The 13,855-nt window shown below is 43.8% G+C and overlaps 1 protein-coding gene across 1 annotated transcript in view; it reads right to left on the reverse strand.

The window, feature by feature from the left end:
• triobpb (TRIO and F-actin binding protein b) overlaps positions 1-13,855 on the reverse strand; it is a 133,085-nt gene that overhangs the window by 50,397 nt on the left and 68,833 nt on the right. Inside the window, exons 10-11 of the mRNA XM_060849290.1 lie at positions 10,464-10,569; positions 9,675-9,834 (exon numbers count right to left, since the gene is read on the reverse strand). Coding sequence (XP_060705273.1) covers positions 9,675-9,834; positions 10,464-10,569 — 266 coding nt within the window. The remainder of the gene's footprint in view (positions 1-9,674; positions 9,835-10,463; positions 10,570-13,855) is intronic.

The raw sequence follows: 13,855 nt of genomic DNA on the forward strand, positions 1-13,855 counted from the left end.
AGCAGGACTGCGGAGAACTAGGAAGAACTGGGGGGGGGACAAACTGGATGTTTAAGAAGGAAGTTGGAGGGAAAGTTAGAACAAGGGAAGTCAATAAGACAACTATCAATGAGGCAGAAAACTCAGAAAGGGATCATGCTGTGAGGTTGAGTGAAAATAGGAGCTGATAGGAAGAGTGAGGGCAGTAACAAATTAAAAATACTATACATGAATGCATGAAGCATTAGAAATAAGATGGATGAGCTTGAGGCTCTTTTGGAAATTGGCAGATACGATATTGTGGGGATAACTGAGACGTGGCTTGAAGTGAACAGGGCCTGGGAAATGAATATTCAAGGCTACACGTGCTATCGTAAGGACAGACTGACGGGCAGAGGGGGTGGGATGGCCATATTGGTAAGGGATGATATTCAGTCCCTTGCGCGGGGGGACCTAGAATCAGGGGATGTAGAGTCAGTGTGGATAGAGCTGTGAAATACTAAGGGTAGAAAGACCCTCTTGGAAGTTATCTATAGGCCCCCAAACAGTAGTATGGACGTAGGGTGTAAGTTGAATCAGGAGCTGAAATTGGTCTGTCGCAAAGATGTCACTACAGTTGTTATGGGGGATTTCAACATGCAGATAGACTGGGAGAATCAGGATGGTATTGGACCTCAAGAAAGAGACTTTGTGGAGTGCATCAGAGATGGATTCTTAGAACAGCTGGTGCTGGGGCCGACCAGGGAGAAGGCAATTCTGGATCTGGTATTGTGCAACGAGCCAGAATTGATCAGGGACCTCGAAGTGAAGGAGCCATTGGGAAGTAGTGACCATAATACAATAAGCTTCAATCTGCAATTTGAGAGGGAGAGGGTACAATCGGAAGTGACAATATTTCTGTTGAATAAAGGGAACTATGGAGCTATGAGGGAGGAGCTGGCTAAATTTCAATGGTGCAATACTTTAACAGGGATGACAGTGGAGGAACAATAGTGGATATTTCTGTGTATAATGCAGAAGTTGCAGGATCAATTCATTCCAAAAAGGAAGAAAGATCCTAGAAGGAGGCAAGGGTGGCCGCGGCTGATGAGGGAAGTTAAGAAACATATAAAGTTAAAAGAGAAAAAGTATAACGTAGCAAAGATGAGTGGGAAAATGGAGGACTGGGAAGCTTTTAAAGAACAACAGAGGATTACTAAGAAGGAAATACGCAGAGAAAAAATGAGGTACGAAGGTAAACTGGCCAATAATATCAAGGAGGATAGTAAAAGCTTTTTTAGGTATGTGAAAGGCAAAAAAATGGTTAAGACTAAAATTGGGCCCTTGAAGACAGAAACAGGGGAATATATTATGGGGAACAAAGAAATAGCAGAAGAATTGAATTAGGACTTCAGGTCTGTGTTCACTGGGGAAGACACAAGCAATCTCCCTGAGGTAATAGTGGCTGAAGAACCTGAACTGAAGGGAATTTTAGATTTGCCAGGAATTGCTGTTGGAGAGACTGTTAGGTCTGAAGGTTGATAAGTCCCCGGGGCCTGATGGTCTACATCCTAGGGTACTGAAGGAGGTGGCTCAAGAAATCGTGGATGCGTTGGTGATTATTTTCTAGAGTTCGATAGATTTGGGATCAGTTCCTGTGGATTGGCTAATGTTGTATCACTTTTTAAGAAAGGTGGGAGAGAGAAAACAGGAAATTATAGACCAGTTAGTCAGACCTCAGTGGTGGGAAAGATGCTGGAGTCTATTGTAAAGGATGAAATTATGACACATCTGGATAACAGTAACAGGATAGGTCAGAATCAGCATGGATTTATGAAGGGGAAATCATGCTTGACTAATCTTCTGGAATTTTTTGAGGCTGTAACTCTGAAGATGGACAAGGGAGATCCAGTAGATGTAGTGTACCTGGACTTTCAGAAAGCTTTTGATAAAGTCCCACATAGGAGGTTAGTGAGCAAAATTAGGGTGCATGGTATTGGGGGCAAAGTATTAACTTGGATTGAAAATTGGTTGGCTGACAGGAAACAAAGGGTAGTGATAAACGGCTCCATTTCGGAATGGCAGGCAGTGACCAGTGGGGTACTGCAGGGATCAGTACTGGGACCGCAGCTTTTTACAATATATGTTAATGATATAGAAGATGGTATTAGCAATAACATTAGCAAATTTGCTGATGATACTAAGCTGGGTGGCAGGGTGAAATGTGATGAGGATGTTAGGAGATTACAGGGTGACCTGGACAAGTTAGGTGAGTGGTCAGATGCATGGCAGATGCAATTTAATGTGGATAAATGTATGCTTATCCACTTTGGTGACAAGAACAGGAAGGCAGATTACTACCTAAATGGAATCAATTTAGGTAAAGGGGCAGTACAGAGAGATCTGGGTGTTCTTGTACACCAGTCAATGAAGGTAAGCATGTAGGTACAGCAGGTAGTGAAGAAGGCTAACAGCATGCTGGCCTTCATAACAAGAGGGATTGAGTATAGAAGCAAAGAGATTCTTCTGCAGCTGTACAGGGCCCTGGTGAGACCACACCTGGAGTACTGTGTGCAGTTCTGGTCTCCAAATTTGAGGAAAGACATTCTGGCTATTGAGGAAGTGCAGCGTAGGTTCACGAGGTCAATTCCTGAAATGACGGGAAGACTGGAGCGACTGGGCTTGTATACCCTTGAGTTTAGAAGACTGAGAGGGGATCTGATTGAGACATATAAGATTATTAAAGGATTGGACACTTTGGCGGCAGGAAACATGTTTCCGCTGCTGGGTGAGTGCCGAACCAGAGGACACAGCTTAAAAATATGGGGTAGACCATTTAGGACAGAGATGAGGAGAAACTTCTTCACCCAGAGAGTGGTGGCTGTGTGGAATGCTCTGCCCCAGAGGGCAATGGAGGCCCAGTCTCTGGATTCATTTAAGAAAGAGTTGGATAAAGCTCTCAAGGACAGTGGAATCAAGGGTAATGGAGATAAGGCAGGAACAGGATATTGATTAAGGATGATCAGCCATAATCATATTGAATGGTGATGCAGGCTCAAAGGGCAGAATGGCCTACTCCTGCACCTATTGTCTATTGTAAAGAGTTGTAATAGGTTATAAGAGATAGGATTTATAATCATCTAGAAAGGAATAATTTGATTAGAGATAGTCAACACAATTTTATGAAGGGTGCGTCGAGCCTCGTAAACCTTATTGAGTTCTTTAAGGTGACCAAATAGGTGGATGAGGGTAAAGTGGTTGATGTGGTGTATATGGATTTCAGTAAGGCGTTTGATAAGGTTCCCCATGGTAGGCTATTGCACAAAATACAGAGGCATGGGATTGAGGGCGATATAGTGGTTTGGATCAGAAATTGGCTAGCTGAAAGAAGACAGAGGGTGGTAGTTGATGGGAAATGTTCATCCTAGAGTTCAGTTACTAGTTGTGTACTGCAAGGATCTGTTTTGGGGCCACTGCCGTTTGTCATTTTTATAAAAGACCTGGAATGAGGGCGTAGCAGTATGGGTTAGTAACTCTGCAGATGACACTAAGGTCAGTGGAGTTGCGGATAGTGCCGAAGGATGTTGCAGGTTACAGAGGGACATAGATAAGCTGTAGAGCTGGGCTGAGAGATAGCAAATGGAGTTTAATGGGTACAAGTGTGAGGTGATTCACTTTGGAAGGAGCAACAGGAATAAAGAGTACAGGGCTAATGGTAAGATTCTTGGTAGTGTAGATGAGGAGAGAGATCTCTGTGTCATTGTACAGTTGCCACCCAGGTTGATTGGGTTGTTAAGAAGGCGTACAATGTGCTAGCTTTTATCGGTCGAGAAATTGAGTTTTGGAGCCATGAAGTCATGTTACAGCTGTACAAAACTCTGGCGTGGCCTCACTTGGAGTATTGCGTATAGTTCTGGTCACGGCATTCTAGGAAGAATGTGGAAACTTTGGAACGAGTTCAGAGGAGATTTACTAGGATGTTGCCTGGTATGGACGGAAGGTCTTGTGAGGAAAGACTGAGGTACTTGAGGCTGCTTTTGTTAGAGAGATGAAGGTTGAGAGGTGACTTAATTGACACATTATAAGATAATCAAAGGGTTAGATAGGGTGGAAAGTGAGAGCCTTTTTCCTCAGATAGTGATGGCTAGTACAAAGGGATGTACCTTTAAAATGAGGGGTGTTCGATATAGGACAGATGTCAGGGGTAGTTTCTTTACTCAAGAGGGTACTAGGGGTGTCTGCAACAGTAACCAACACCAACATTAAGGGCACTTAAATGGTCATTGGATAAACATATGGATGAAAATAGAATAGTATAGGTTAGAGGGGCTTCAGATTGGTTTCACAGGTCAGTGCAACATCAAGGGCAGAAGGGTCTGTACTGCACTGTAATGTTGTATGTTCAATAGCTATCAGGGGCCACCATGCAGACTTCTTTTTTCTAGGGAGAACAGTTCTAACTTATTCTGCTTTTTCAGATAAGTGAAACCACTCAGATTGATTATTTTTCTTGTGAGTCCTTTCTTGCACAGTTACAATCCACTTGTGTAAGTAAACTGATCGAGTTCTGCTATCTTTCAGTTGTCACAAAAGTTAAATTTTCGAAGGAGGTATTCGTCATTGCTAATTTTCCAGCCGGAAAATGATGACCAGTTTTCTGCATTTAACAAGAAACTACTGTTTATTACAAATAAATCAGATTGAATAACAAGGCAAACAAAACTGGAATGATCAAGTTGTAATTCTAACTTAAATTCTACTCATTTTTAAACCCAACATACATATGCAGAGAGACAAACAAAAAAGAAATAGATGTTATGGGTGGAAAAAAAATGTGAGAGAACACAGTTCAATAGCATCAGTCCACAGTATTCAATGAGTCCTTTTGCTTCTCTCGGCTCTTCTGATCTCTGACATTCTTCATTTTAGTCCCCATAGTTCTTTACTGAAAACACAGGACAATTATCACACTAATTGTTTAGCATATCATTCCCTGATGAGAGGCTGAAAATGTGTTGCTGGAAAAGCGCAGCAGGTCAGGCAGCATCCAAAGAGCAGGAGAATCGACGTTTCGGGCATAAGCCCTTCTTCCTGAAGAAGGGCTTATGCCCGAAACGTCGATTCTCCTGCTCTTTGGATGCTGCCTGACCTGCTGCGCTTTTCCAGCAACACATTTTCAGCTCTGATCTCCAGCATCTGCAGTCCTCACTTTCTCCTGGTGAGAGGCAACAGCTTTTAGGCAAATTGTGAATGAGAATAGTTAACTATCTTCCAATTCTTCATCACTTATAAGGAGAGAGATGCTCTTTAGAGTCTGGAAGCTTTCTACCCCTGTATTGTGTACACATAGACAGTCCACCTGCCCAGCAGCCAATCAGCGAGTTGTTGTCATGCTGAACATTCCTAACCCAATGAGCTGGTCTTGACTGAAATCTACAGGTTGCCTCTGAGCAAAACTGCCCTGAACACATGCCCACAGTGCTTAGGAGTCCAGCAAATCTCTTCCCACTGCTTGAAGTAAGAAGTAGTGTAAATACACCTCCAGTAACTTGTTTTAAAACTGAAACATTCCTCCCCCAGTTTGCTTAGTTTCAAGCAGGATTTTCCTTCCATATTTGGTCAATAATCAAATTTAAGAAAAATAAAAATATTTGGTTTTACAGCATGATTTCTGGTGCTTCTCCATCTTCATAACATGAAGGCCATCTTGGAAGGCTTCTTCCATGGTTTGATACAAGGGTAACACAAGTAATGTCGAGCATGTGCAAATATCTTTTCATTTAAACAGTGATTAGATTACTTAGTGTGGAAAAACAGGCCCTTCGGCCCAACAAGTCCACACCGATCCACCATTACCTTATATTTACCCTTTCATCTAACACTACGAGCAATTTAGCATGGCCAATTCACCTAACCTGCACATTTTTGGACTATGGGAGGAAACCAGAGCACCCCCACGCAGACACGGGGAGAACATGCAAACTCCACACAGACAGTCGCCTGAGGCGGGAATTGAACCCGGAATCTCTGGCGCTGTGAGGCAGCAGTGCCAAACACTGTGCCACCATGAGTATTGTGACAAATAACAGACATCTTTATGTGAGGCTGGGACTTTTGCATTTAATATTGGAAGGGATATGGACAACAGGAAACTCACTTGTGCTGTCAGCTGAACCATTCAGATAAGATTACAGCTTCTCTAAAGACGACAATCATTCTATATTTATACAAAGGCGGAAACAACACGAGTCACAGCTGCAATGTTTTGTGCTTGTGAAAGCTTTGGTGGTTGGTAGCAGCAGACACCACCTCGAGAAGTGATGATCTATTGGTGCTGTCAATGGTAAAGGTTCCAAGATGGCGGCACTGGCAACATAGGCAATGTTTGGGTTCATGAGCTCATCCACTCCTGACAGGCTACTTCCTTTCTTCATCCTTACCCTTTTCATCTTTTTTTCTCTTTTTCTCATTTTCATCCTCTTGGAGAAGGCAACATCTTGGAGGAGGGCAGCAGGAATGGGACTCTTGGTGAGGTGGCGGCCTGGCCAGGCAGCAAAGCCAAGGATTCCTGGTTGCAGTAGGCCCAGAGTGGGGACTCTGCCATTGGTGAGGAGGTGGCTGCAGTGTGGTATCCCCAGAGCAGGGACTCCTGGCGTGATCGACATGGCAGCTGAACCAGGGATTTCTGTTCATGCTTGCGATTGACCCGGAAGGGGGGACTCCCAGTTATCGGTGAAGCGACAGCTCCTGGTTGCGGTAGGCCCAGAGAGGCAACTCCTGGTTATTGATGAGACGGCAGTGACAGCAGAACCAGGGACTCCCAGTTGCATGGGTTCGGCGTGGGGCCCAGCCTCAGGGTCAGTGAGGTGGACCCAGCCAATAAGAGATGGCGCTTAAAGAGTGGCAACTGTTACATTGGTGGCTTCGGCACAGGTAGCGGCGAAGTGGAGGAGGAGGAGTGGAGGTGCAGATGCCATTGGTGACCTAGCTCAGGCCTGAGGATTTATAACCGAGGCAGCAGAACAAAGATAAATTCTCTTTCAGTTATAGCTTTCTATTTTTAAACTACTCAAAATGGCACCGGATTGTGACAACAGTTAAAGCTTTTCATTGTATTATTCACTGTAAAATATGTGAGAATAAATCATTCAATTCAATTCAGTGATCCAGGTAATGTTGGCAGAAACTCTGGAAATAAAATCCAAGCAACAGAGTTAAGCAACTCAACAGACTAATGATCAGATCTGAGCTCTGCAATCCTGTCATTCCAGACGTAAATGGTGATGGACAATTAACAATCATAAACATCCCCATGCTCAGTAACTGGGGAGCCCACCACATCAGTGCAAAAGATAAGGTTGAGGCATTTGTAACAATCTTCAGTCAGAAGTGCTGAGTAGCTGATCTGTGTCGGCCTCCTCCATAGGCCCCAAAATCACAGATGTCCACCACTCCATCATTTGATTCACTCCATATGATCTTAACAGAAGGTTGGAGGTACTACATACTGCAAAGATGTTGGACCCTGACAACATTCTGGCAATCGTACTGAAGACATATGCTCCACAAGTGGTCATACCCCCCAGCTAAGCTGTTCCAGTACAGCCACGACACGGCACTTATCCAATAATGTAGAAACTTGCCCAGGTATGAGCTGTACACACAAAGCAGGACAAATCCCCAACCTGGCCAATTACCGTCTCATCTGACTGCTCTTGATCATCAGTAAAGTGATGGAAGGTGTCATCAATAGTGCTATCAAGCAACACTTGCTTAGCAATAACTGATGCTCAGGTTGGTTCGTCAGGGCCACTCACCTCTTGACCTAATCACAGACTTGACCCAAACGCGGACAAAAGAACTGAATGCCAGAAATGAAGTGGGAGTGACTGTCCTTGGCACAGAAGTCATATTTGACTGTTTGTGATGTCAAGGAGTCCTTGTAAAATCAGGGTAAATGGAAATTGGGGGTAAACACTCTGCTGGTTGGAATCATATCTGGCACATTGGTTGTTGGAAACCATTCATCTCAGCTCCAGCTGATCTCTGCAGGTCCTCCTCAGCTCCTTGTCCCAACTATCATCAGATACTTCATCAGTGACCTTCTTACCATCATAAGGTCAGAGGTGGAATGTTCAATATTGTTCACAACTCCCCTGATATTGAAGCAGTCCACATCCAAATACATCAAGACATGGACAATATCTAGGCTTGAGCTGACAAGAGGAAAATATATTTGTGCCACACAAATATTCGACAATGTGAATCTCCAACAAGAGAGAATCCAACCAAACCCATTTACATTCAATGGCATTGTCATCACTGAATCCTTAAACTCAACATCCTGGAGTTACCATTGACCACAAACTGGATTGGACTGGATTTATATAAGAGCAGATCAGAGATTAGAAACTGCGCAGTCGATAACTCCTGAATCCTCAAAGCTGTCTACCATCTACAAAGCACAAGCTAGAAGTGGATGTAAGTTTGCTCACTGAGCTGGAAGGTTAATTTTCAGATGTTTCGTCACCATACTAGGTAACACCATCCGGTGAAGCACTGGTGTTATGACCTGCTTTCTATTTATGTGTTTAGGTTTCCTTGGGTTGGTGATGTATTTGTTGATAGCATGCCAGAGACTCACTGATGATGTTACCTTGTTTGGTGACGAAACATCTGAAAATGAACCTTCCAGCTCAGTAAACAAACTTACATCCAGAACCTCAACCTGAGCTACAAATCTTCTCAAACCCGCTAACAATTTAGGAGTGTGATGGAATACTCTTCCCTTCCCTGGATGAGTGCAGCTCCAAAAATAGTTAAGAAGCTTAACACTATCCAGGACAAAGCAGACCGCTTGATTGGTGCCATATTCACAAATTTCCACTCCTTCCACCACTGTTTGCTCATTATCTATAAGATATACTGCAGAAATTCACCAAAATTCGCGATGCAGCACCTTTCAAACCCATGACTACATCCATCTAGAAGGGCAACAAGGCATGTGGGGCCTCAGTTTAATGACCCAATTGACAGTGCCTCTGACAGTACAGCCCTCTGAGTACTGCAATGGACTGTCAGTCTGGATTGTGGAATTCTAATCTCTGCAGGGCAATTGACAAAATATCACACTTCTTGTAGGCACTAATGTTCTGAACCCAACCTGTCAGAATAAATCACAATTCTGACCTCACCAGATGCCATGGTGACACACCAAGACTCAAGACTCCTTTGTCTTAGTTACTATTGTGGAGGGAACTAGTCATGACTACAAAAGCACCTACATTCTAACCCCATAAACCCCACTCAACTTACTTCAGTCAAATTCATCACAGGTTCAGTGGGGCAGCTATCGCAGAGCTTGGGAGGGACAGAGCAGCCATTTTGTGTGATTCTGTGTGAATTACTGTCATATCCAAAATTGGTAGGTACAACTTTTTTGGTTAAGGGGCAGCCTGGCTTTTAGATCCAAAAAGAAGAGAAATACTCAAGACAGGGGGCAGGTCAATGGAAGGTTTTAATTCAGGCAACGGATAGAGTTGCTGACCCCTCAAGATTCACATTGACTGTCCAGAAGGCACCATCTATAACATATCAGATCCTTAGCAGTGGGTGATGGGCTGAGAAGCCTTTTCTCATTTCTGTATTTTATTTCAGGTATCCTCCTCCCTCTGAGAAGCATCACTGCCCAATTGAATTGTCCACGCCCCCCTTACCTGGTTTTGTCGAAGCAGTTCCTCATTCTCCCGTTGGCTTCGTGACAGGTCCCTCTCTCGCATTTGCGTCTCTTTCACCTGGTAGTTAATCTCCAGGCACTTGCGGGAGTATTGTTCAGACAGCACCTGCAGTTCCCGCTGAAGGGACTCCAGCTCCTCCCTACAAAGAAGCAGGACTTCAAATAAGTAAAGCGTCAATGAGTGTTGTGACAAAATAGCACAAGCACAACTAGTCCTCTCAGCCAAACATTCCCTGACAGACACCATATACCAATATTCCCAACAGGCTAGATCTGAATCATTGTGTAAGTGACTGGGATTGATACAAAATTTGTAGCCGATCATTATCTTCCATTCACTGTATTTCTAATGGAGAAATAACTCTTCTTTTGTCAGGAGACATTGCTGAACTCCAAGTTCTGTTTGCTATGGTATATATCGATTTTTATTGAATCACTCTCCAAAAACGCAGCCAGACCTGCTGAGATTCTCCAACATTTATTTTATTTCAAATTTCCAGCAATACTTTGCTTTAATTTAACTGTTTGCTGCATGATTAGATGGCGCTTGCTGTAAATTAGGCATCTTGCTACCAGTCTGGCCGAAGTCCCACCCTGACTCTAGTTACCTGACAGAGTGGATGTGAATAAAATTCTACTTTCCCGTTTTGGACCAGAAAACTGGATTAAATACCCTGTTAAGATACACAACTCCCTGTTACCTGTTGTCTCTATCTGATAGGCTCCTACTCTCACATTTCAAAGTTCTCAAGGGGTTAGTCATACTCACTGGTGCTGTTTGCGAAGCCTCTCCAAATCATTGTTGTTTGCAATATTCTGAATGCTCCGCAATCTCTCCAATTCCTCACGATGGGATTTCTTCACGGCTTCAATGGCTGCAACCCAGAACAAAAACCAGTCACAGCTGAACTGAGTTTTTTTGGCTTTATTTTAAAGACAGTAGTAAGGGGCCCTCTTCTGTCACGGTGATAGTGTCCCTACCCCTGAACCAGGAGCCCTGGATTCAACGCCCATATGCTCCAGAGGTGTATAAGAACATCTGACAGCATGGTGGCTTAGTGGTTAGCACTGCTGCCTCACAGCACAAGTGGTGCTGGGTTCAATTCCCACCCAGGGCAACTATCTGTGTGGAATTTGCACATTCTCCTAGTATCTGTGTGGGTTTCCTCTGGGTGCTCTGGTTTCCTCCCACAGTCCAAACATTTGCAGGTTAGGTGAATTGGCCATGCTAAATTGCCTGTAGTGTTAGGTGAAGGGGTAAATGTAGAGGAATAGGTCCGGGTGGGTTGCTCTTTGGAGGGTCGGTATGGACTTGTTGGGCCGAAGGGCCTCTTTCCACACTGTAAGTAATCATCTGTGAACAGGTTGATTAGGAAAATATGTTTAAATACATAAACAGGGCCCTCTTGTGGTGCACTGGACTGGGTAACCTGGGTTCAAGCTCCACCGGTTCCAAAGGCAATGACATCTCTCAACGGGTTGATTAGCAATAGGATAAATAAAAATAAGACAAATGGAGGGGCCCTCTTATGACACAGTGGTAGTGTCCCTACCCCTGGACTGCTCCAGAGGTGTGTAATAATACCGCTGAACAGGTTGATTAGAAAAATAGGTTAATAGAAAGTGTTTAGAAAATTAAAGACAGTTGGGAGGATACTAGTGCTGCAGTGGGAGAGTCCCTACCTCTGAGGCCTCGTGCCAGAGGTGTGTCATTAACATCTCTGAATAGGGTTGATGAAAAATATTTTTAAGACATTGACGACAACGGGTTTCCAAATGAAATCTCCAGGGCATCCAATGTCACAAAATCCTTTGTTATCAGTCTACAGATAATTACCATCTCTTCCTCCTCTTCTCATTCCATGCATCATTATCTAACTTTATTGACCTACACTGGCTCCTTGTCCCACGAATCTCAGTTTTAATATTCACATCCTTGTTTTCAAACCTTTCCCTGGCTTCTCTCCTTCCTGTCTCTGTAATCCCTCCTAGCCCTACAACCCCCTCTTGAGCTCTCTGCACTCCGCCAATTCTGGTCTCTTCCACAGCTTTAATCATTTTACTATTGGCAGCTGTGCCTTCAGCTACTGGGCCCTTAAGCCATGGAATTCCCTTCCTAAACCTCTTTGCCTTGCTTTCCTTCTCTAAGATGCTCCTTAAAACCTACATCTTTGAACAAATCCTTAGTCACCTACCTGAATACTTCAACAGAACGAGAAGATACTGGAGCAGAATTAAGCTCATTAATTTGGCCCATCGAATCTGCCATACCATTTGATCATGGCTGAAATGTTTCCCAACCCCATTCTTCTGCCATCTCCCCATAACTCTTGATCCCCTTACTAATAAAGAACTTGTCTAGCTCTGTCTTAAAGACATTCAATAACCTGGCAATGAGTTCTACAGATTCACCACCTTTGATGAAGAGATTTCTCCTTATCTCAGTTCTAAAGGGTAGCCCCTTCACTTTGAGGTTGTGCCCTCAGGTCTTATTCTTTCTCACTAGTGGAAACATCTCTATTCAGGCCATTCAGTATTCTGAAACTTTCCTTGAGATCCATCCTTATCCTTCTAAAATCCATTATGTACAGATCCAGAGTCCTCAATGCTCCTCATATGACAAGCCCTTTGTTACCAGGATCATTCTGGACTCCCTCCAAGATCAGCACAAACTTCCTTAGATACAGTGCCCAAAACTGTCTCAGTATTCCAAATGCAGTCTGATCTGACCTTGATGCAGCCTCAGCAATATATCCCTGCTCTTTTATTTTTGCCCTCTTGAAATGAATGCAAACATTGCATTTTTCTACCAAAACTGTCAACTGAACCTGCATGTTAACCTTAAAACTGTCCTGAACTAGGACCTTCGAGTCTCTTTGTGCTTCAGCTTTCCAAAGCCTTTCCCCTTTTAGAAAATAGCCTGTGCCTCTATTTTTCACACCGTGCTTGCCACATGGTATTCCACCTGCCACCTCTTGCCCACTCTCTTAACCTGTCCAAGTTCTTCTGCAGTCTCGCCATGTCCTCAACACGACCTCTTTAATTAAACCACGTGGGAGAGTTTTCACATCATGGAAGAGGTGAGAATCACGTAGATTTGTACGCACCACAAGGATTACATACGGAATGAAATAGGTGATGAGATTGTCAAAACCCAAGACATAATCGTGGTCACTGGGATTAGTGTTGGGGTCACTATTAATTGCCTACTTTGGCTCAGATTATCTTTTCATAAAACAGCTCTTCCGAAACCACCTGGGTGTCATTTGCTAACCTAGCAACAATGTCCTCAGTTCCTTTGTCCAGATTATTAACGTATGATATGAATAACAAAGGTCCCAACACTTACCCTGCAAAACTTCCTAGTCACAGGCTACCATCCTGGAAAAGATCCCTTTATCCCCACTCTCTGCCTTCTGCCAGACAGCCAATCCTCTATCCATGCCAGGAGCTTGCTCCTAACATCATTTCTTAGTTAGCAGCCTCAAACGCAGCACCTCATCAAAGGCCTTCTGGAGATCCAGATAGATGACATCCACTGACTTGCCTTTTTTCTTACATGCTCATTGCCTCCTCAAAGAGTTCTAACAAATTTGTCAGGTGTGACCTTCCCTTGATGAAGCCATGATGACTTTACCCTATTTTACCACGCACTTCCAAATACTTGGCAGTCTTAATCATGGACTCTTAAAATCTTACCAAAGACTGAGGTCAGTTGAACTATCCTGTAATTTTCCACATTCTGCCTCCCTCCCTTCTTAAACAGGGCTGTTACATTAGCCATTTACCAGTCCTGACTGCAGTGATTCCTGAGAGATCACCACCAACGACGAAAAATGTGGTGCTGGAAAAGCACAGCTGGTCAGGCAGCATCCGAGGAGCAGGAGAATTGACATTTCGAGCAGGAGTGCTTTCATGATGAAGAGCTCATGCCTGAAACGTCGACTGTTCTACTGCTTGACCGACTGTGCTCTTCCAGCACCACACTTTTTGACTCTGATCTACAGCATCTGTAGTCCTTACTTTCTCCAAGATCACCACCAATGCCTGAACAATCCCCTCAGCTATCTCCTTCAAAACCTTAGGGAGTACTCTGTCCAGTCTGGGTGACTTATCCACCTTCCGACATTTCAGCTTCCCCATAACCTTGTCTTTAGAGAT

Source organism: Hemiscyllium ocellatum, chromosome 33 (assembly GCF_020745735.1).
Source record: "Hemiscyllium ocellatum isolate sHemOce1 chromosome 33, sHemOce1.pat.X.cur, whole genome shotgun sequence".
Taxonomy (NCBI): Eukaryota; Metazoa; Chordata; class Chondrichthyes; order Orectolobiformes; family Hemiscylliidae; genus Hemiscyllium; species Hemiscyllium ocellatum.